This window comes from Cynara cardunculus, assembly GCF_001531365.2.
Source record: "Cynara cardunculus var. scolymus isolate 2C chromosome LG 3, CcrdV1, whole genome shotgun sequence".
Lineage (NCBI taxonomy): Eukaryota > Viridiplantae > Streptophyta > Magnoliopsida > Asterales > Asteraceae > Cynara > Cynara cardunculus.
Genome location: NC_037530.1, coordinates 35,919,257 through 35,943,719, shown reverse-complemented (window position 1 = coordinate 35,943,719; position 24,463 = coordinate 35,919,257). Strand labels below are relative to the sequence as shown.

The 24,463-nt window shown below is 32.2% G+C and overlaps 2 protein-coding genes across 2 annotated transcripts; both read right to left on the bottom strand.

The window, feature by feature from the left end:
• Window positions 1-5,596: 5,596 nt before the first annotated feature.
• LOC112508714 (bidirectional sugar transporter SWEET10-like) lies at window positions 5,597-7,218 on the bottom strand. The gene is made up of 6 exons (XM_025113423.1): window positions 7,059-7,218; window positions 6,929-6,965; window positions 6,597-6,807; window positions 6,339-6,500; window positions 6,089-6,208; window positions 5,597-6,000 (listed from the first exon to the last, which is right to left on the bottom strand). Exons 1-6 carry the CDS (start codon window positions 7,102-7,104, stop codon window positions 5,707-5,709), a joined length of 870 nt encoding a protein of 289 aa, XP_024969191.1. The 5' UTR covers window positions 7,105-7,218; the 3' UTR covers window positions 5,597-5,706.
• Window positions 7,219-11,970: 4,752 nt separating this feature from the next.
• Window positions 11,971-13,378, bottom strand: LOC112509202 (bidirectional sugar transporter N3-like). The gene is made up of 6 exons (XM_025114056.1): window positions 13,333-13,378; window positions 13,175-13,211; window positions 12,843-13,053; window positions 12,585-12,746; window positions 12,362-12,481; window positions 11,971-12,276 (listed from the first exon to the last, which is right to left on the bottom strand). The coding sequence occupies exons 1-6, from the start codon at window positions 13,376-13,378 to the stop codon at window positions 11,971-11,973; spliced, it is 882 nt and encodes a 293-aa protein (XP_024969824.1).
• Between the last annotated feature and the right edge of the window lie 11,085 nt (window positions 13,379-24,463).

The window sequence follows — 24,463 nt, the reverse complement described above, 5'->3', positions numbered from 1 at the left end:
TGAATATACATTTACTATTATAGCACCTGGTAGCAATACTAAGAGTAAATTATGATCCTAATTTATAWGTTCTGATTAAGGTATTTAATGGTCGTTTATCCAAATGCTCAAAGTCTCTAACCATTTATAATTGTTGTTTTTTGTGATATGATTTTGCTATTTGCATTTTTTTCAAAGAAAACATCCCATGTACCGGTTAGCTATTGTGTTTCAATGGCAAATAGATGTCAACCAAATGGATTTGATTGATTGGTTGTGCAAGTATCGACACAAGTTGGTTTGGTCTTGCTATGGCAATCACGTGTGTATCTGTCGTAATCGTCAATCGGTATTCTCGCTTACATTTATGTAAAACTTATACCCCGCCGCATTGCGCGGGTAGACAACTAATATATATATACGATACCTAAATATAAAAATATAACACATAAAATTCAAGAAAATAAGTATGTATGTATGTATATGTGTTGTTTGTATATATATATATATATATATATATATATGTCGATGTCGTACGTATGTATGTATATGTGTTATATGTATATATTTTTATATGTCGATGTCGTATGTATGTATGTATGTGTTGTTTGTATATATATATATATATACATATGTTGTGGTTGTTAACCGCGATTTGTATTATATGCACATATATGCATGTGTTATAAATATATATACCCGTCGCCACGTGTTATATATATATATATATATATATATGTTTACACAATGTTGTAATTGTTATATGTATATATACACATGTATGCACGATATATATAGATGTGTAGTGGTTGTAACCACGATTGGATTGATGTTTATATACTCGTCGAGTCGGTTTTTTATTAGGCTTTATTGGATTTTATTGGGCCTAAATGAGATTTATTCGGTTTTATTGGCCCTTAATGGGCTTTATTCGGTTTTATTGGGCCTTAATGGGCTTTGTTCGGTTTTATTGGGCCTTAATAGGCTTTATTCGGTTCTATTTGAGCCTTAATGGGTTTTATTCGGTTTAGTTGGGCCTTAATGGGCTTATAACACATAAAAATATGTACATATAACACATAAAAATGAGAAAATAGGGAATCTTGGGCAAAATCCCTCGCTGATCCCTCGCAGATCAGCGAGGGATCAGCGAGGGAATTGGCAAAAGTCAGATTCCCTCGCTGAACAGGTCAGACGCAGCTGAACAGGCCAGACAAGCTGCTGTATTAGCCCAACAGGCCGCATTATCGAAGCATTTTGCTGCGTTTATGCGGCAGTCATGATACGTTTTCCCACCTCCCCCAGATCCTGATAGTTAGGTTGTATGTATTCGAAGATTAAATTGTATGAATTGAATATTTTAAATTGTATGAATCCATATTTTAAATCGTATGAATTGGTTACTTTTGTTCACAAATTTGGTTTGTTATATATTATTATTTTCAGGTTTTTTAAAAATAAATACAGGATTTATGTATTTTTAAAAAAATTATTTTTTATTTTTTTTACAAATTAGCGACGGATTAGCGAGGGAAAATCCGTCGCTGAAAGTGTTTGAATTTCCCTCGCAAATCTGTCGCTGAAAGTTCCCTCGCAAATCCGTCGCTGAAAGTTTCCTTGCAAATCCGTCGCTGAAAGTTCCCTCGCAAATCCGTCGCTGAAAGTTCCCTCGCATATCCGTCGCTGAAAGTTCCCTCGCAAATCAGTCGCTGATCCGTCGCTAAATACATCCGTCGCTGATCCGTCTCTGAAAGTGTCCGTCACAAATCCGTCGCTGATTTCCGTTGCTGATCCGTCGCTGATAGCATTACCTACGACTGTTTGACCGACGGAGTATCAGCGACGGAAACCCCTTTCAGCGACGGATCAGCAAGGGAACCCAACATTTTTGTAGTGAAATTATTGTTATGAGAAAAACCTAGTTATATTGTTGCAACGGCATGAGAAATTCCTCATTTGCTCTGTTCCGAATAAACCACATAGTTTATTTAGTTATATATTTATGCCATGTTTGAACAATAGAATTTTATTTAAATTTGTGTTTTATATGTTTTTTTACATGACACTTTAATTGTTTAGCATTGGGGGCAAAAACCCTGTGTTTGATATCGCAAAGAAATTCAATCCATAGATAAGACCTTTCTAGAAAATTTGTCAGAAAATACGTTTTATTTTTTGATAAAATTTATGAAATCAGATAAATGAGAAATAATTAAGTATGAATATGAAAACATTTTTTTAATCTATGGAGAGAATTCTCTAGTTGCAAAAGTTGGATTGTAGACTAGGATAAATTACGTTTAAATGTCTGCAAGTACATGAACAATTTTTTTATGTTGTCCCTAGAATATGGCGTCCTTGGGGCTTTCGATTTGATTGTATCAAGAGGTCATTGTGGGGCAAGCGGATCATTTATGACGAAGAGGATGAGCTTCAAGTGAATGATTCGGAGTTCTTGCAACGTAGAACCGTGCAATACCAAACACGAGATATATTTTCCGAAGAACAAGGCCTTTTTCGAATAAGGAATTCATTTAAGACCCTGCAGATCCACTCTTTATCCTATTCAGAGATAACCTTTTGTCTCTATGTTTTCACATCGAGAATTATTTGTAGATGAAGAGATGTCAAGGGGGGGGGGGGTTACTCCCTCAAAATTTCCTCCTAGATATCTATCATCTGTATATAAACGTTGGTTAGAAGCAATAAGTCATTATCTAATGGATCTTTCCATTTTAATACTTTAGTTGAGAGTTATCAATATTTGTTTAATTTGTTCCTATTTAAAAGAACACTATTAGATCAACTGACAAAGACGTTGTTGAGAAAAAGATGGTTTTTCACAGATGAAATGCAAATTGGATTCATGGAACAAAAGAAGGATTTCTCATTCCTTAGCCAAAAATATTCCATCCGTAAATTCTTATTGATTTTTTTGGCTTTTCCATTTTTGACTATATTTTATTTAGGAATTTTAGTTCGAACTTGATGGTAAAATACAATGCAATATAAATGACAAAGGTATTCAATTAATATAATAAAATTTTCTAAAGCATGTGTTTTATTTTATGTGCTTCCATCACGTTCCAATACAAATCTTTTGATGCTATGATATGAAGGTGCACCCTCTTTTTACTATTTTTGGAGATGAGGACATGAAAAGTGCAAAGGCATTTACGTAAAAGCTTAGCTTGATCGATCGAGACCCTCATAAAAGGAGCTTATCCACTTCGGACATAATTAACAAGGTCTTTAATCTTTATATCTAGATCCATGTAGCATTTGCTGACACTTATCCTACTTGTTTTATAACTGTCATCTTATTAGTGCTCGAATATATTGATATCTTTTCATTATTATATACGTATATTTACAAAATTAAGCTATTAAATAACTATTATGCCAATCTTGGGTGTTTCTTTTAGAAAATGCTAGATATTTTCTTAAGTGGCTAAACGTCTTTTAAATTTTTTTCTTCTTAGAATTACTTATGTGAAATTAGTAATATTAATGAGAGTACGTTAGAAAATCTTAAGAATACATACAAATAGATATGTTTTTACAAATCCCTTGTTATAGCTAGCTAATTAAGAACGGCGTTTAGAAAAATATGTACTTCATTTAATCTTGAAATTAACAAATAAGAAACCCTAACAAACAATTTCAAGCATCCCATAAATAAATAAATAAATTTTGATTTAACAAATAAGCCTATATATTACACAAAGTAACAAATCATGAATGGTAGTTAACAAATTAAGAGAAGTATAAACACTTGAAAAGTTCTACCACGACTTGAACATCATTCTACAGAACGTTCATACACATTCTACTTTACACATTACCTCCTCTCTCAAAAGTCTCGTTCTAAATTGAGAAATACTAGAATTATTGAAATTATACTTTACGTAACTTAGAAACATATGTGTAAACATATACTTTTATCTAATAATTTATGACATTATATGGGAGAATTGACGTTGTAATCCTTTAGTTGTTGTTTGATTTCTTTCTTGTACTCCTAGCTTCTCTCTTTGCTAGCTCGTTTCGGTGGAATGCAATCTTGTTAAAAAAAACTCTCACGACATTTGAATATAAAAAATAATATAATTCTCTGATTAAGAATCAATATCTAAATACCTGTTAATAGAATATAATTAAAAATCATTATTCCTAACAATGATTGAAAAAGATTATTAATTAGAAGGTAATAAAAATACATTTTCAAAAACATCTTTCTAAGACAAGTGATGTTGCATATTTCTTTTACAATAGAGAATAAAAGATATTCCGTTTACGATAAATAAAAACAAAACAAATATCGTATTTCTTTCGAGGAAAAGTGCGTCAGTTTTGAAAACATTATGAAATAAGGCACTAAGTTTATAGTGGTGTAATTATCTTCAAATTGCATTTGATGAAATGTGAGGCACGAATGTTTAGCAACCGGGAACTCCAAAAAGAGAGGCAAAAAGTAAGATAAGCTTAGCAAATTAAGCTCATTTTGATATCCACTCAGGCCAATGGATGTCACCCACTTTTTAATTAATAATTACGAGACTTGGCAATTGGATGGATGGGTGGCATCTGGGGGTCCAAGGGCGCCTATCTTAAAATGGGCAGTAATTAACGAGAAAGTGTTTAGTTGCAAGACAGTCCCCTCCAAGATATTAATAAAAGACTCTTACTTTTACGTTAGATTTTAAAGCTATCCAAGTTAACAGTGGATCTAAACAAATATTATAATTTGTCACGTAAAGCTAATAAAAGACTTTTTTTTTTTTTCAAAATATACAGACATTACATTAAATCTTGAATTAATAATATATAACCGGATGCATCAAAGACTATTAATTAGAATCACAATTTATACCAATTTTATCCACAAAAATGTACGAATAACTTTTATTGATTTCTAAAATAAATTTAATATCGTTTTGATAAACTTTTAACTTAGGTAAAAGTTGATTATATCTGCAACCTCAATCGCAACCGATCTCACACAGAACTCGTATCTAAAGACACCATTCATATTTACTTTTTAACGCATCACCTAATCAATATCATATTTAGTTAATCTTTATATTCTTTTGAAAGAAATTCTTAACAGGGTCAGCCCTCGCCCATGGCTGTGATGGTGGTGGCCAGGGGCGTCACAGTCCCATCTTCTACCTTAGCTTAGTAAGCTGCTTAATTTGGGCTCCGAAAAACAGAACCGTTTCTCTAATTCTCTCTCAATCTCACACGATCTGCCCCTAACACTACTATCTCAACTCTCACTCGATTGATCGTTCCCAAATCCATCTTCACCTCTTGGACCTAATTAAATGACAAAAACACAAAACCTTCAGGGAAGACCATGGTCTCTTCGACTCTTTGATCTCATCTATGGATTTACTCATTCACAAGCTTTCTCTTTCTGGTGGAATATTGGCTCTCGAATCCAAGTATTTACTATTTAAGATTTTAGGTTTATAAAAAAGAAGACTGCTTGTCTGGAATATGGTCGAGTTTTTTGCCTAATGATTTTAGTTCAAGAGACAAGAATAGTTTGTGGTGGAAGTGATTGTGATGCTTTGTTTGCATCTTCATTGATCTAGGGCTTAAAATGTAAGTATAGTATAAAGAAAGCAAGCTTTAATTAAGTTTGCACAATTCACCCCACATGTCAACTTTGGGTTTTTCTACATGATCCAAAATAAAATTACATGATCTCATATGTTAACTTCAAATGCTGCGATTTGGCATAGCTAGAGATTGAACATCCTTGCAATCATGGACGTCTTTGCTTTTGTCCGATTTCCCAACCGTTGGATAAATATCATTACACATTAAGGTCTCCAACTTCACGATATCGATGACTTTATGATCATTTATTTCTGGAACTTTCTTCTCATCCATTTCGTTGATTTTTGCTTCAAAACTGGATAATTTTTCGTTGCTAACCGACTTCTTGTTTTTATATACAAGATATAGTATCATCTGAATTATGCCAAAGGTGAATCCAAGCACATTTGGAATCTGTAAAGCAAGTAGTAAGATTTCATTAAAAAAAGAGGGACATAACTTTCAAAAATGAGTTAACGAAAGATTGTAACTTTTCTCATACCGCGATATTGAAGTCACCAAGAAGTAGACCATAAAAAAACCACATGACGGCACTAAGGGTGAGGGCTACTGATAATAGAATTGGCATGTACTCTACACTTTTCGTTCTAATCACTTGTCGCTGCAAAATAATATGAATAAAAGTTAAAAAGGATCATATATATATTAGAAAATATATCAAGGTCAAATGCAAAATTATATATTTGCAGTGTCATCAATTAAATATATGCATTTTATCCATGTACATTTACCAGAACTCCCAAAGGTGCTACAAAAACACATAAAGAAAACACTAGGCAAATCCATCCAACTATCACCCCTCGGGTAACTCCACTTGCAAGGAATTGAGTTAGGACAACAATCAATCCGAACCCAACAACTATCAGCAATACAATTAGCTTTAAACTCTCCATCTGCATAACCAAGTTACTTTTTGTTAGTTTAACCTTCTTTAATGATAACAATGAATGTCAATTCGCAATGTAAAATAATGATTAACTTGAGCGTACCCTAGCCTTCTTTGGTGCATAGAAGAGAAAGAAACATATGTACACGGTTTCAATGAAGCAACCAACTGAGTTTATCGTTATGAGAAGCATGACATTRCTCTTCAACAATGCATAATATATCCAAAGCATGGCACTGAACAAACCCACCACATAAGGTGCCGACTGAAATCCTTCGGTTGATTTCTTTTTATAAACTTTATAAAACGTCGGTCTGCATTTTTTTAATAAATTGTAAATGAAAGTTAGTTAGACAATTATTCATCCAAGACTGAACTACAAGAAATCATGAAAAGTGGATAAAAGAAAACTAGAACAAACATAAAAAGACTTACAATGGTGCAAGAAATACCATAAAGGAGACCAAATTGCCTGGAAATATTATAAAGCAAAACGTTAATGGCAGAATAATGGATGGAAATACACATAAAAGAAAGGGAAGAGAGCAAGGCAGGAAGTATATACCAAGAAGGCCAAACGCTAGAGTGAGATGAGCTAAGTTTCCTGTCATCTTTCTTAATTGTTTACAAAGACAAGTGTATCTCTCCTTCCTCTCTCGCAAACTAATTAAGTGTTGTTCTAACAATTGCAACCCCTCTCTCTCTCTTGTTAGTGTTGATGATTGTTGTATAAGAGATGGTAGAATTGATCCCTTTATATAGGAAGCAAGGGTTATGGTGGTGGGTAGAGACGGATCCTTTAAGCACTAGTGGAAAGGTCCTCAGTCAAAAAGCAAAAACCTTTGTTCACTAGCTTAATTAAATTTGCTATTTTCACCCTCGTTCAAAGCGTCCTAATAAATTTCTTTATAAGATTTAGTTTATAGGACCAAAAAAATAAAGCGTCCTATCTAAAAGTGTTGTAAAAGTTTATATGACGTTTTTTAATGTCGTAATAAGTCTTTAAGAACACTTTAAATATAAAGCATCTCATTAGCAACTTTATATGACATTTTCTAAAAAATGTCCTATAAAGTTGCTAATGCGACACTTTGTATTAAAAATGTCCTAAGAAACTTGTTAAGACGCCCAGAAGCGTCGTATAAACTTATTACAACACCTTTATATATGACGATTTATATTTTGGTCCTATAAATGAAGTTCTATAAAGCGGTCTATTGGGACACTTAGAGATTGAGGGTGTCCTATAAACCCAATTTCGTTGTAGTATATGGTTTTGAAATTATGATTTTCATCCCTATGCTTTGTAATAAATCTTTTTCTTTTTCGTCCCTGATAAAATAATTCTATTATTGTTTATAATAAAATAATTAAATATTTTTAAAAAAATTAGTTTTTTTTTTAATTTTCTGGTAATTATAATTATAATTTTTTATGAGTGCAATTTTTGACACTAACATCGTTCAAGTGCAAGTCGTTGAGTACTACTTAAATAAAAATATTTTAATTATTTTTTATTCATTAAATAACAAAGTTTTATATTTTTCATAGGTACAAACAAGTAACTATTTTTAGACTATTTTTACTAGACAATTGTATGCAATTTTATTAATAAGACGTATAATTTTTTGGTCTCATAAGTCCTTTAGTTATACCCAAAAAAATATGTCTTGTATAAATATGTTGCAACAAGTTTATAAAATATTTTAGACATCTTTTAAAACATTTTTAAAATAAAATGTCCAAATTAACTTTTTTTGTATATGACATTATTTTTAAATATAGACCAAAAAGAAAAATCAATAGTTTGCACTTGAATGACGTTAGTGATAGAAATCGGACTAATAGAAAGGTAAATTATAATGACCAAAATATGAAGAAAAAAAAAACAAATTACATGAAAAATATCTAATCATTTTATTATAAATAATAACAAAATAATATAATTTTTTGTGTGTTAATTTTTATTTAAAAGTATATCGTTTAATTAAATTAGAAAACTAAAATACTATATAAAAAGGAAACCAAAAGGTATATTTAATAAACCAAAAAGAAAAAAGAATAAAAAAAAAGATTAAAATACATATTTAGTTTCGGAGACGAGAACAAGTTTACAACAATAAGTTATAAATCATAAGAACGAAAATAACAATAAATTAGAAACCATATAAATGAAAATCGTAATTTAAAAAAAAACAGAGACAAAAATCATAATTTTTCACAAACCATAGAGACGAAGATCATAATTTTTTTGATTAACCTGAATATCTAACCCGGTATATATATATATATGCGAGCCGACTAATCCCAAAAGATCATAATTTACTCATAATATAATTATCACATATGTCATATGTGTGTTACAAAGTAAATATGAATGAATTAACGATGCTTTCTCGATCGTTATAGTTAATTGCTTCCCATTTTATGATAGGTATCCCTCCGTTGGAAGTTGGACCCAGTTGCCAAATCTGATGTCAAGCACCCATCCACTTGCCAAGTTTCCAAATTCCTAAAAATGGGTACGTAATCAAACATAAAAATCAAGACGTGATTTGCTAATTAATCTTATCTAAACATGAAGACATTATAATGTACGAAAAGTGGAACTCTCTTTTTATGAGGTCTACCACGAGAGGGGGAATCAAGATGCACTTTTACACTTTTTCCTATAGTTGTGATCTTCAAAATTAGTGATTGGAGATGGTGCACCAGCATATACATGTATGAGCATCGAAATGGTTGTATTCGGATTATGTTCACATATTTTAAAGTAAATTAACGCACAATAATATATCTCAGTATACGTATAACATGCTAACTTATACGACCTTTGGTTACAACATATATATATATATATATATATAATTGTGAACATTTCTACCAAAGATTTACATGTGTTCATTACATTAAAGTGGAATAAAAAAATGCGAATGATGAAATTCGGCCAGACGGTTTTTATTGAGACCCGTTCGTTAAGCAGTGTGTATGCTTAATGCTTTGTACTTCTAAAAAATTTCGCACATTTGAAGTATGCACGTTTTCTGTGCATTTGTCATTTTTTTTTTCATGGTTCCATTAACATCTTAACAATTAGTTGTTTTAGACATCTCTTGGGAAGGCGTCAAATCACACTGTACACGGATAAATAAATTATGGAGACAAAGCACCTTAGCAATGATTAGGGCACCTGACTTAGGTGGACGACGTTGCATGATGCTAGGATTTGGATCAATGGCAAAAATAATGCACAACCTTTTGCATCCCAAAGGTTTATTATAATCTGTCCAAGTATGAAATACACAATACATAATTTTCAATTAGCTTTCTAAAACATCAACATCTTATCCATACAGACACACTTTTATAATGATTGTTTTTAACATCTAATGGAATCATTGTATTTTTGCATCATTCAATCCCAAAGGTAGTGTTAAAGACCATCAGCAATCGCATTTATAGCTTTATCTTGATTATTAATTGTTGGGAGAAAAACTTGGTTGTATATGTTTTTGTGAGGACCATTTAGGTATATAATCTTAAATGAGTTATTAGTTAAATTTATGATCTCATAATCTATTAAAGAAAACATAGCTTCATATTCGTGAAGAGGTCATTGATTTTAATGAAATATTATTTAAGGTTATATACCTAAATATATGGCCATGGCTAGACAAAATCTTAATTTGCTGATCTAATCCTAATTAATGAACCACAAATGTCACTTATATATTTGTCATGTTTCAACCGTATAGCTTTTTTAAAATTTGTGTTGTATATGTTTTATTCTTTTACATTATGTGTTAATTATTTAACATCTAGGCCGATTTTTAAGATTTTTAAGGGACTATTTTGGAGACAATTTCTAGGGTTCTTCCTTAATTTCAATTCTACAAACTTTTGTAAGTATATTTGGCTTTTAGACATCAAATATGAGCGGCTAAACTTCATATTCTAGCAATGAGTATGTGATTTACTTTGAATTTGGATTAGTAGAGACTTATGTTGATTTTAATATCATTTGAAACCATCTATGCGATTTTAGAGTTAAATGTTTATCGTTTTGAGTTGAATATTTTGAGTAGGATCTCTTGATATGTTTGATTCAATTTCGAGTTGCTAGATGAACTTTTAAGTCCGTAATTGTTTTTCGGTTTATCTAAGTAGCATACAACACACAGTTGATATTTATGTTAATGTTGATGTTATAAGATCATATAATCTAATATATACAATCGGCGCTCGATTGTCAATTAGTTTACTTGGTGTTTGTTTGACGTTAATGTAATTGACAATTAAACTCTAAGTCCGTGCCTAAGTTTGATTAGCTAATTAGAGAGTAGTCATAGAGTCTTCAAGGCTAATCATGCTTTTAAAATGAACAAAATATTGACGCGTGTCGATGTTCTAACCAATTTGGCTTCTTTTGAGAAAACGATTTGAATGAGTCGATGATACATAATCCAAAGGATTAGTCGATTGATGCTCATTGCTAGTCTCTTTCATTTTATTGTTTAAAATTCTTAAATTGTTTTTGCGTATTTAGACTTATCAATCATTGAAATCCCCTCCCCTAATTTTATTTAATGTTTTTGATACTCTTGCAGGTGACTACATCTAGGACTTATGGTTAACACCGAATCTCTAAGGAGATGACCCTTATCACTATCACAAGTTATTGTGTTTTAGAGGTAATAGACTTATTTTATAAATTTATTATTTGTCGGACTCGACAACTGTCAAGTTCTTACCTTTGGTAGGACAAAGAAGTTCAATCCACATGTAGTAACTTCTTTTGCTTACTTAACACGACTCCTATTAACGTTGTTGGGACAAGAAGCAAGCAAAAAGCATTGAACCTTACCTGATCTATATATGAATAGGAAATGTTATGCTAGTATCTACAAGACCTAAATTGTCAGCAAGCTCGCAATATAGGTACATATTTTTAGTGATTCCTTTTGATATTTTGATTTCACTTTGGAATCTTACAAGAGAGGTTATATAATTAAGTTTGAAAAGTAAATTAGAAGTAAAAAAGTAAGATTATTCTCGTTTTTCTTGTGGAAATGTAAAATGTAACCTTAAACAAACATCTATATCGAAGACAAATTTTGAATCTACAACTATTTGTTGAGAAAAAAACTACTATATTCAACAAGTGCAATAAGTTGGACAAAATACAATGATGAGACTATTATCTCTGTATGTCTCCTTAGAAATGATATAATCATTAGTCTCGACAAAATCACTTTTGTATATTATACGCTTAAAACATAGCAAAAAATAATGTTTATTAATGAAAAAGACTATACATATGGAGGGTGTCCAAATAATAAAACCATACACTACAAATGTAGTAAAATCTCAAAGTGAAGGCTACATAAGTATAAAGAAGGCAAGCTTTAAGTTTGCAAGAACACCACACATGTCAACTTTCGGTTTTCTATGTGGTTCAAAATAAAATTGATACGATATCATGTGCTAACTTCAATATCGTGATTTTGCAAAGTTTGAGGTTGAACATGCATGTGATCAAGGACATCTTTGTTTTTGTTCATTATTCCAATGCCTGGAAATATATCGTAATGCATTAAAGCATCCAACTTCATGATATCGACGATTTTATGATCTTCTGTTTTTGGGACTTTATGTGCCTCCATTTCAATGATTTTTTCTTCAAAACTGGATATCTTTTCATTGGTGATGGGTTTCTTGTTTTTATATACAAAATATAGTATGATTTGAATTATACCGAAGATGAATCCTAGCACATTTGGAATCTGTAGAGCAAATTGAAAAAATTAATTACATGAAAAGACATAACTTTCAACAACGAAATAATGAAAGATCGTATGTTTCTCATACCGCAATATTGAAGTCACCAAGAAGTAGACCATAAAAAAACCACATGACGGCACTGAGGGTGAGTGCTACTGATAGTAGAATTGGCATGTACTCTACACTTTTTGTTCTAATCACTTGTCGCTGCAGTGAATACATGTACAATAAGAAGGATCATATATATATTAGAAAATATAACAAGGTCGATTGCAAAGATTTTTTTCTCGTATTGTGCATTCACGCTTACCAGAACTCCCAAAGGTGCTACAAAAACACATAAAGAAAACACAAGGCAAATCCATCCAACTATCACCCGGCGGGTGACTCCACTTGCAAGGAATTGAGTTAGTACAACAATCAATCCGAACCCAACAACTATTAGCAATACAATTAGCTTTAAACTCTCCATCTGCATAACCAAGTTAAGTTTTTTTACTTTAACCTTCTTTGATGATAACAACGAATATCCATTTGCAATGTAGAATAATGATTAACTTGTACATACCCTAGCCTTCTTTGGTGCATAGAATAGATAGAAACATATGTACAAGGTTTCAATGAAGCAACCGACTGAGTTAATGGTGATGAGAAGCATGACATTGCTCTTCAGCAATGCATAATATATCCAAAGCATGGAACTGAATAAGCCCACCACATAAGGTACCGACTGAAATCCTTCAGTTGATTTCTTTTTATAAACTTTATAAAACGTCAGTCTGCATTTATATTGAATTGTGTAAGAAAGTTGGTTAGATAATTATTCATCCAAGGGCTAAAACTACAAGATATCATGAAATGTGGATAAAAGATCATTAGAACGAACATAAAAAGACTTACATTGGTGCAAGAAATACCATGAAGGAGACGGAATTGCCTGTAAATATTATAAAGAAAAATGTTCATTCGCATCAGAATTCAGCAATATGAAAACACACATATAACACAAGGGGATGAGAGAAACACAAAGGAAAGAGAGCAACACAAGAAGTATATACCAAGAAGGCCAAATGCTAGAGTGAGATGAGCTATGTTTCCTGTCATATTTCTCAACCAGTCACAGAGACAAGAATATCTCTAATTCCTCGATCGCAAATTAAGTGTTGTTTTGACAAATGGTACCTCTCGATCTCTTTTGTTAGTCTTGCTCCCTTTATATAGGAAGCAACGGTTGCGCGGTTGGTGGTTGCACGCACCAATATTATATCACAGCAGGCCACTTTGCTTCTGTTTCTCTTAGATTGATCAGACAACACAATTTAACATTGAGCAAACACATAATTGTTTACCCAGTATTTGTTGTATCTGAACAATTATAAAATTCATTTAATTTGGTTACATTGTTTTATAAATAAATTCACCTTGATTTAACATTTAAAATTTCTTTCAATAAAAATAATAAAGAAAACCTTTAAGAGAATATAAACGTCAAAAATAAATATGAATTAAGTAACATGCTTTCATTATATATTGGGAGGACTATCTTACACTTAACTAAACCAATACGCATTTTATCGTTAATTACTTCCCAATTTTAGATGGGTGTCCCTTAATTGGATCCCTCAGGTGCCACTTCTCATGTCACCAACCCATCCAATTGCGCGAAGTTAGGACGAACGAGACTCCTAATTACTAAAATTTTATGGCATGCACTGGTCTGAGTGGCCAGGATAATTACACATAAATCTAAAACGTGTTCTGCTAATTAAACTTATCTAAACACAAAGACCTTATTAATGTACAAAGTGGAGCTCTCTTTTTGTGAAGGTCTATCACAATGGGGGGAATCAAGATGCACTTTTACACTTCTAATGTTGTTGTGATCTTCAAAATTATTAAATGTAGATGGTGCACCTAATGAAAAGTTTTCATCAAATTGTTTGATCTTGTGAAATTGTTTCATATAATACTTTTTTTGATGAAGTTGTTGCATATATGGTTATGAAATTGTTTCATATAATACTTAGTGAAATTTTAATGAAACTGTTTCATGTATTTCTCTAAAATTAAAATAATGAAGATGCTAATTTCCATGATTAACACTTTCGACAATAAAAATGATTAATCAACCTCTCATAATTACTAAAAAATGAACAAAATGAAAAATTATGATTGGTTGAATGAAGTTCGTACAAATAACGTGGTTTGCAAGTTTGTTGTTCTTTCAATGTTCCAGGCATCTTAACAATTTGTCTAATTACCCTTTGCTTCTTTGAGGCTAATGACATAAGAGATCAAACCAATAATAGTCTATTAGATTGATTGTATTGCACAGGCCATCAGTGTGGTAGGTACACTGTAGGAACTCTGTTTCGATTTTTGGGGATGCTTTCTCCCCGAACGACCCATCAACCGATAATTGATTAATTAAAGATTACCCAGACCTGGACATTCCAGATTCTATAATCATCCAACCTAGATGATAACCGATGTAGTTGTCTATATATTAGATAGATATAGTAAAAGTTAGATGCGATGAACAAATCTAAACCATATTTTACCATATGAAAAGGGATTAGAAAGAAAGCGTAAATGGTTGAAAAGCCACTTGTTTCGACATTTTTGATATCACCCATTTAATTTGGTTGATCCCGACTAGTAGATGTAACAACCAAAAATTAATGGCTCGAAATTGCGTACGGTTGTTCCATTAATTTTCCCCTTCTTTTATTTACTCTAGTGGGGTTCAAAAGTATTGCTTCAATTTGTTTTTCTTCCCTACCAGCCATGATAGCTTCTTGCATTCTACTACTGTCACCTTAGAGGATCTCTGAAATCACAGGCTCAAAATCTATCTCTTTCAATTGGCCAAATCATTTAGTAAGATTATAATACCAATCACTTAGGTGAGTGCGGGAGGGATAACACATACATCATGGGATCGCGTTATGGGATATACAACCAGGATCTATATACGCCATTTAATAAGTTGGATGACGTCCTACGACGCATATTATATTATACTTCTACTCATTGATATGTTTTGGCATTTGGGAAGATTGCTCCGGTATAGATTGGATCAATCATTTGCTACGTAGTGGATATTTTTTTAGTACTATTTTGTCCATTTCCTTTTCTAGTTTGAGTTGATGTGGAGTTGCTTTATTGTTTTTTATGTACCGTTCATGAGAGTGGAGAGGAAGTTTTAAAAGACTGTTTGGATTGGGTTTTATGATGCAGTAGCTCCCTTGCATGGCTCACCCGCCTGAAATTATAGCTCAAAACGTGATGCCCATCCAAGGTGAACTGTGATTTGTATGAATCGAGAATCTCCTTGTAATTAAAACGTCAAATTGTATGAAAAAGTAACGTACTTTAACTTGATTCCTATTTTGGGTAACGTACTTTCAAACTTTCATTTTGGTACCTAAGATGTAAAGTTGTAAATATTTAAGTACTTGGGTAACCAGTTGAAGCATTAACCGGTTATCATGCTGATGTGGCGAGTGATGGGATGAAATTGGGTTGAATAACAAATAATACTGAAGTGGATATATAGACACAAAGTATATATATATATATATATAGACACACACACACACATATATATATATATAGAGAGAGAGAGAGAGAGAGAGAACAAATATCAACTACAAACTCGATATTAATTTGTTACAAATCCGTACAAACCAATCGAATAATGCGTTTGATTTTAAGTTATAATTGATATTGATTCACATGTTTTGTTCTTACGCATGTGTTTACATGTGTGTGTTTCTATTTGAAACATATAATATTGATATATTTTTCCACATTCAAGACAATCCCAAAAACAACGCTGTATTTTTTTACATATATTGTTTCATATATAAAATAACACATAAAAATTGGTTTGTAGGTTTGTAAAAAATATTTGAAGATACTCACAACATCTATACAACATTGGACGATGATCAAGATGACATTGATGAAAAAAGCTAGAGGAGTGAAGAAAGACAAATCTAATTAAACCTGTGGCAAGTGGACAAATATGCCATCAAGAAAATTTTAAAAGCATGATAAAAATTAGAGATTGAACATCATAAAAAACCGAGATGAAGTTACAAAGAGAAGATGCTACACCATTTTAATAGAACAAGTTTTTTAATAGAACGAGTTTATTTCTTTTTTTTTTTTTTAATTTAATTTTCTGACGGAAATCCGCCGGAAATGTTAAATTTTCAAAAAAAATTTATTTATTTTTCTGCCGGAAATCCGCCGGAAAATTGTTTATTCTTTTTTTAGAATTTTTTTTTATTTTCCGCCGGAAAAATTTTAATTCTTTTTTTAAATAATTTTTTAGTTTTCCGCCGGAAATGTTAAATTTTAAAAAAAAAATTATTTATTTTTCCGCAGGAAAATTGTTTATTTTTTTTAGAATTTTTTTTATCTTCCGCCGGAAATGATTATATTTTTTTTTTTAAAAATTTAATTATCCGCCGGAAAAATGTTAATTCTTTTTTTAAATATTTTTTTAGTTTTCCGCCGGAAATGTTAATTTTTTTTTAAAAAAATTGTTTATTTTTCCGCCAAAATCCGCCGGAAAATCGTTTATTTTTTTTTTAGAATTTTTTTTAATTTTCCGCTGGAAATCCGCCGGAAATGGTTATATTTTTTTTAAAAAATATTTAATTATCTGCAGGGAAATCCGCCGGAAATTGTTTATTCTTTTTTTTAGATTTTTTTTAATTTTCCGCCGGAAATGTTAAAATTTTTTAAATAAAATTATTTATTTTTCCGCCGGAAATGGTTATACTCTTTTTTTAAGGGAAAAATTAAAAAATCCGCCGGTAAAATGTTATAAATTCAAGATTAAACTGAGTACTTAAGAAATCCGCCGGAAATTGTTGGAAGTCAATAAAATGTTGACTTTTTTTAGTGTCCGCCGGAAATCCGCCGGAAATTTACCGGCGGATTTCGTCGGCCGGAAATAGCGCCGAAAATGCTCAGTTTTCTAGTAGTGTTCAACAACTACCAGCCCCAGGACCTCGATTCAAAATACGAATTGTAATATGGTGTATAAAATTGTGAAAACAAGACACAAACAATGTGAAAAATAAATTTAATATTTTCAGTTCAGTGGTTCAATTTGATAAGCAAATGTGCAGAAATTGGTAGAAAAAGATTGTGAAATAAAATTTGAAAAATGTTTTTTTAAATGGATCAGATAGTCGAATACTAAATCTTGTTCAAGGATACTTATTTGGTCTAGGCTGAGACCATGTCCATCTTGACCTATTGTTACACTTCACTTCAAAACTATTTCCTGGTTATAACTAAGACGGGGTAAGACAATAAGACCCGATCTTTGGCCATACCTAAAGAATGGAAGCCAAATTGGCCATTTTCTCAATCATTTGAACTCTTTTGTTTCATAAATCCATAAATCGTTGATATATATTTTGGTATAAGGTTTACCCCTCTAATTTGAAGCATATATTTTGGTATAAGGTTTACCCCTCTAATTTGAAGCATTTATCTCGAATTTCGAGTCTTCTCCCATAGTCCATCAACAATCGTCGTATATGGTGTATATAATTTGAACTTTTATCCGTGGTTGTTACGTACTAAAATAACTACTCTGATTTTAAATGTTAAACAAGGAAACAATTACTTGCATATTTGGCTTAAAAATTACCATAATCAATGTTAAGAACAAGCAAAAAAATCGAGCTAAACTTCTAGGACAATCAATATGCAGTGGTTGGAGTGTGTAAAAAGTTGGATATTGCTTGAATTTGTTAAAAAAAATCTGGATATAGATGTTCATATTTATATAGTTTATACTCGAGATGACTGGTACATAATAATTTTTGTTTGTGAAATATGTTCAATGAAGATGAAATTAATGTTAAGAGACCGAGAGGGGTATGATGAGAATATCACGGCGTTAACGAGTAAAAAAACATAGTGACTTATCTATTAAGTAAGAGGTTTATTAAGTTAAGCCTTGAACAAACAAGCATATATTACTTATTAAATAAGTCATCCATCCTATTAAGTACATTTAGTTCTAATCAAGCACCACCTAAGTCCATGTGATGCGAGTCTACTCCCACATCAAATAAAATTTGATGGTAAAATGGATGTCGAGATCATCTAAATGAGGTCAAAGGATTTTTTTTTGCACCTCGACTTATCCCATGTCAGAGGATTGGGTCCACATTAAGGGAGTAAAGGAGGTGACGTACTATAACACAAAAATCTAAATTTATATTAGAATAAATTTTTATCATTCATCACAAAACCCCCCAACTCCTACTTGATGGGAAGCATTGGCAGGTAGCATACACGGTCCATTAGGAATCCAATACGTTATCATAACATATCATGTTTCTGCATGATGCATGATGGTACTGAAACCCTTCCTGTACAAGTATCACAAAACTATATATGAACTCAAAATCTTTTCATCATTTCACTTTAATCTCAGAAAATATTCTTCAAGTTTTTACTTGTTTTAGCGGATTTCCTTACCCAAGTAATTCATCGTGTTCAGATAAAGCCATTACGCCTAGTTATTATAAAAAAACTTCCAATCTAAGGACATCAAAAATCAATAACACAACCCAAATGAAACATATGTTCTTATTAGAGAGGCTTACCCTTACTACTATAGGAACAAGATCACATTTTTCTAGTGGCAACTTTAGCCAAATTCCCTTCTTCCCCTAAAATTTGATTAAAGGAACTTTTTAAGTGGCCTCATTACAAACATATTTTGGGAATAAATTTTATTAGCAAGAGCCTATTTCAAACTGAATTTAGTAGCAAGTGATATGAATTTTACCTTTGTCCTCCAAACTGAAAGAGAGGAGCTAAGAATAGAGGCAAAGACATTGGTTTCAAAGGGTAGCTTATCTAGATTAACAATAACTCTACCATACACATCATCAAATGCATCAAGAACTCGTTATTCAAAACCCATAACAAATATGCAGGTATATACTTATTATTCAAAACCCATCAAAAAATCTCCATCTTTACAATCTAATTAAAGCAAAGAAGAAGACAAAACCACATGTGTGTGTGTATGAAACAGGAGGTAGAAATCGAATACCTTTTGAATATTTTAGGTTACCAGATCGTATGAGAGGAGATCTGGAGATCGAGAGCAGTGAAAGATCGATTGTTGTGAGATATCGAGCGACTTGGGGATCGACTGCGTGAGAGCGAGAGCGGCTGTGAGAGATTTGGAGATCGAGAACGTAAGAGATTGTTGTGAGAGCGGCGTAGAGATCGAGAGCGTAAGAGATTGTTGTGAGAGCAGCTTAGAGATCGAGAATTTCAGAGGTATTATGTGATAAAATTACCACTTAAAATTCCAGAGGAAGCACAAATGTTTAAGCTCTTATTTGAAGAAAAAAAAACAAACACTCTTAATACCAAAAACGTCTGACCGAATCAAACTTCAAAGGTATTAAGAGTTTAATACCAAAAAAAACAGGTAGGTCCTAAGTGAATTAAAGAAAAAATAATATCTTAATTGAGATTGAGTCAAAGATTGGAAATAAACATAGGTTAATGTTGTAGATATCCACTTATATCATTAAACCAAACACGAGTCAATGGCATTTTAAGAAAATATTGATTTAATTCCACGCACAACATAACACATAACATTCTTAAATTTAAAAATTGGCCAAAATAGCCATTTCTCTCATATAAATTGGTCTCCTACCCATTGATTTATCTAAATATCACTACGCAAGTCTCACGTTCGCCACTTACACAATTTTTTTTACCAGATTTGACTCCGGTCTGCAATTGTGACAATCAGGTCTACAATTTAATTTTTTTGTTATCTGTTAGGTAGGTCCGCAAGTGGTGGACGTGGGACTTTCGGGCATATTGGGTAAATTCGGGAGAAGAATGACTAGGAAACCAATTTAGAAGTGAGAAATGACTATTTTAACTAATTTCCCTTTTTAAATTTTTCTTCCAAAAAACAAACATTTATAAAAATGATTGTCTTGTAATATTATTAAGAAACTATGACATGATGGATATAAAACATGATGCTATAAAGTAAATCTTCTTTGATTTTTTTTGCTTGGAGGCAAAAAAACACATAAATATCTGACCTTTGAAACATAACAAATAAAGATACATGTACGTGGTACAAATCCATGATTGTTTAATGCATGCACGTCAATCAATACTAGCAATAATTTGGCAATCAATTTCTACTTTTCACGGAATGGCCTTAAAAGCCACACGTATATGACTGCTTTCTTCATTTTATCATTCTTGTTTTTTGGATTTATTCAATTGAGTTGTTAAAGTTGAAAAAGCATGATAAATAATACTTTTATCATATCATTTTCTTTGTAATGATCAATTCCAGTGGTTGTATCTCTTACGATGTTTTTTAAATAATCATATCTTTTATGTGTTAAACGTTTTGTTTTCAAAAATTCATCATGGACCAAATCAATTAAAAAAGTAATTTGATGGAAACTCCATTTTGATTTTGAGCTTCTTTCTTATCACATATAAAGCTTATGTTAATAAGTCTCATATCCATGATGAAATGTGAAGTTATGCTTCATATGGAACAATTTCGGGGTCAAAATATACATGTTTTAACATTTAGCCAATTATATCCGATAGAAAAATCATTTTATTTAAGTAATTTTTTTGGTTACTTTGTTATTTTATAACATTTTTGTTGTTTTAATTTGTAAGACTTTTAGTATGATATATGGTATGGGTTTTTTGTATTTTGTTTTATTTGTTACTTGACTCCTCGATCTATAGTGTTGGTACATGTATAATAGGTTTTTTCAAACAGATTGAAAAAACTCTAACTCTCTTGTTTAAACATTATGATGTCTAGAGTTTTTCAATTTGCATGTGTTCTAATAAAAATATGATTACGGAACCCTTAGCTCAACAATAGTCACTTGTTCGAGTCCGGTCATTGGACATTTGTCTAATTCTAGCTTTAGGGCCCGACTATAGATAGTTGTGCGTACGTAAAATGGTTCAGACATCTATGGTTATCGAAAAACAATATGATTATAGGCCGACATTTTTGTCATTATTATTTGACTTCATATCCTAAATTGTAATACCATAAATTTTATGGGTTTAAATCTTAGCTCCCTCGTCTGAATTAAAAAAGCTTGGTCCTCTTGTTGGTCTGCATTTTATTAAGCATTCCCTCCATATATTGAAAACGTGTGCCCCAATGGAGCTTGTGTCGTTGCAAATGCTTATGCTAGCCCATTACCCCCTTTTCTTCCCATAGAAAAGCTAACATTATACATGCACAATTACCCCCTTTTCTTCCCATAAAGTTCTGGTTGTTGTTTAAAAAAAATGCGTGCACAAGATGGAAGCACAGTTACGTTACAGCAAGCTTCCTAAAAAGGCAAAACCCTTTAGCGTCATTTCCAATAATTATAAAGTGTATGCCCCCAAGATAGGGTTCTTTAAAGCTTTTTTCTCCATTACTAGAGGTTTGAATGAGTGATCCGAAAATAACTCAAGAAGAAATTACTGACCATAATTAATATGTGCACAAATAAACTGAAATTTCTTGGCTATGAACGCCTTTTGAAAGACCTGAAAAAAACAACAATCCAGAGCATGAAATCGTTTACATCCTTTCATTAACATATACTTGATAATTAATTCTTCTGGTCAAAATAGAGGTACGAGATTTATAATCGACATAGAATTTCTTAGTTATTGAGAAAGTCTTTTTAACTATGGGTGTCTAGATTAGCTTGCTTGCACCTTGACTAATCCTAGAGACCTTAGAGAACAATAAGGAGAATCTTCGTTGTTCTTGTGGGACTTGAACACGTGACATTTGAGTAGGATTACAAAGGCCCAAATCGTTGAGAATGTTCCGATCACTTTAAGAAAGCAATTGAGTAATTGACCACTATTAATCAAACATGTTATATATATATATATATATATAGAGAGAGAGAGAGAGAGAGAGAGAGAGACTATTTTTTCAAACCATCGAAAGGTTACAAACAATATAACCTAGGGTATTTCTTTCTTTTAACAAAATTTGTATTTTAGGAATATATAGCCAACTTCTTTAAATATTTCATAACATATCATATTTAAAAGATCCATTTAAGGAATATTCTCTTCCTTAAAAATTTCATCTTCGGTTTCATCACCTTTTCTCCAACCAACTTCATTGTAACCATTTTGTTTCTCATATTAAACCAAATCAATTATTTTTGTTTCGCGTATAAAACAATAATGGATTTATTACTCTCGATTCATACCAGTGTTATTTCACTTATAAAACAATATATTAATTTTTTTAAACAATTCATAATAACATTCATATGTGAAACCATCATCATATGTTTTTCACCATGAACAACACAATCAAATGATTACATAAAAATTCACATAAGATTTTGAAAATAATTAATAAAATCTAACCTAGAAAACAAGGATGCAAAATCACATTGTTACTCTTTGGAACCACAAATCTTCATACGTACTTTCCAACGAGAAACAGTTGAGGATATGTGAACACCTTTCTGATATATCGTCTTTCCCAACTTTCGCCAACAACTTGGTATACACCTAGTGAACTCTTAATTCCTTCAAGTGGGTCTTGCAATCGCAGCCTCCAACAAGACCGCTCTTTTGTGTATGTGGATGAACTCACGCTGGTCCAACCCCCAGTCTTTTTTCTCCTGTTGAAGCAATGCCTACCTTGTGATTAGTGGGTTTTCCATGGCGAGAGGTCGTCACTGTTCATGTAGGGAAAGTCGACATGGATTAAAGACATAGTGTGTATCATCTTAATTGCACAAGCAACTAGTATGGCAGTGGACTCATCCACTCCGAGGAGTTCAAATACACAGAATTGGTCTCACTCACTTCCAACTGGCAATAAGTGAGTACAATATTGTTTCATGGATGATAGATGGTTGTTGAATCTTTGACAGAAAAACGTCACTAAGAGTTTGATTCACATAGAGGACACCTCTGATCGTTCAYCTCTAATGTGACACGTTCCCTCCCAGTTTGATCAACGGGATCAGTCGGCTAGAGAGCGGGGCTATTCTTCTTCCGAGGAGACAAAGTAGTCTYTTGTACTGACCGAACCCTCAGTTCGGAAGTCTTCGTCAACATGTTACGAACCTCCAGTCTTGCGGTCAACTTGATGCAGCAGAGGCATGAGTGCAATTCGATCTTGTGGTGTATTCCTTTGTAGTGAGTAGGGCCTCTTTCTCGTTGATCAGTTCGCCTCCRCTCTATTGAAAGGTCTCCATTCCTACCGCGGTTTTGTCAATGAACCCGTGGATAAGTAGGCCTTTCTTGCAGACCGATCTTCTGCCGAGTTCCTTCCTTCGTAGTCAAATCTGATGATACGCTTTGGCGATGTTACCTACSAAATAAAAGGCCTGCTAGGTGATCGAAATCGCTCAGGGAAGCTCGTCCTCTTATTGTTTGTGTCAATACTCAACTTCGTCAGTCTGGTTGAACAGCCTCCCAATGAGAGCGAGCCAAGACTTTGCTTGCTGTTTGTGTTTGTCCGCCACGACTGCTCAACCAACTGCTAAATCATGGGTTTGAATCCCATTTCCTCCGGAAACAACCCTTGGCAACCCGATAAAAGCCTTGAAATCAAAAGTTGGTTTCCGATCTTCTAACAAGATTTCACCATAAGCATCTTCCTTTTGGTTTACAACAGACACATAAATTGTGGATATGTGATTCTTGAAATTGAGTTAAGAGAGGTTGTGAGATAAGAGAGAAATAATGGATAAAATTGTGGAGAGATAATAATAAAAAATATAGATAATTAGAATTAAAATAAAATATTTAAAATCTTTCCCAAAACTACCCTTAATTTTTTTTAATAAATTTAAATCTAAAAAATCCTCAACCGTTGATAAAAAAAATATGATGGTCTAGATGAGTTTGTAACGTTTATAACCTTTAGATGGTTTGCAAATGATTACCCCTCTATTTATATTAGTCTTACTGTTGCAAAAGAAGTTGTAACAGTTCTTGCAAGAGTATGAGTTTAATCACGATAATCAAAACCATAAAAAACAGAACAGACAATGATACATGGGATATAATTAGGCGGGATCATGAACATACTTATTGTTAGGAAATGGCATGCCACAATAAGAAATGCTTGCAAATGATTTT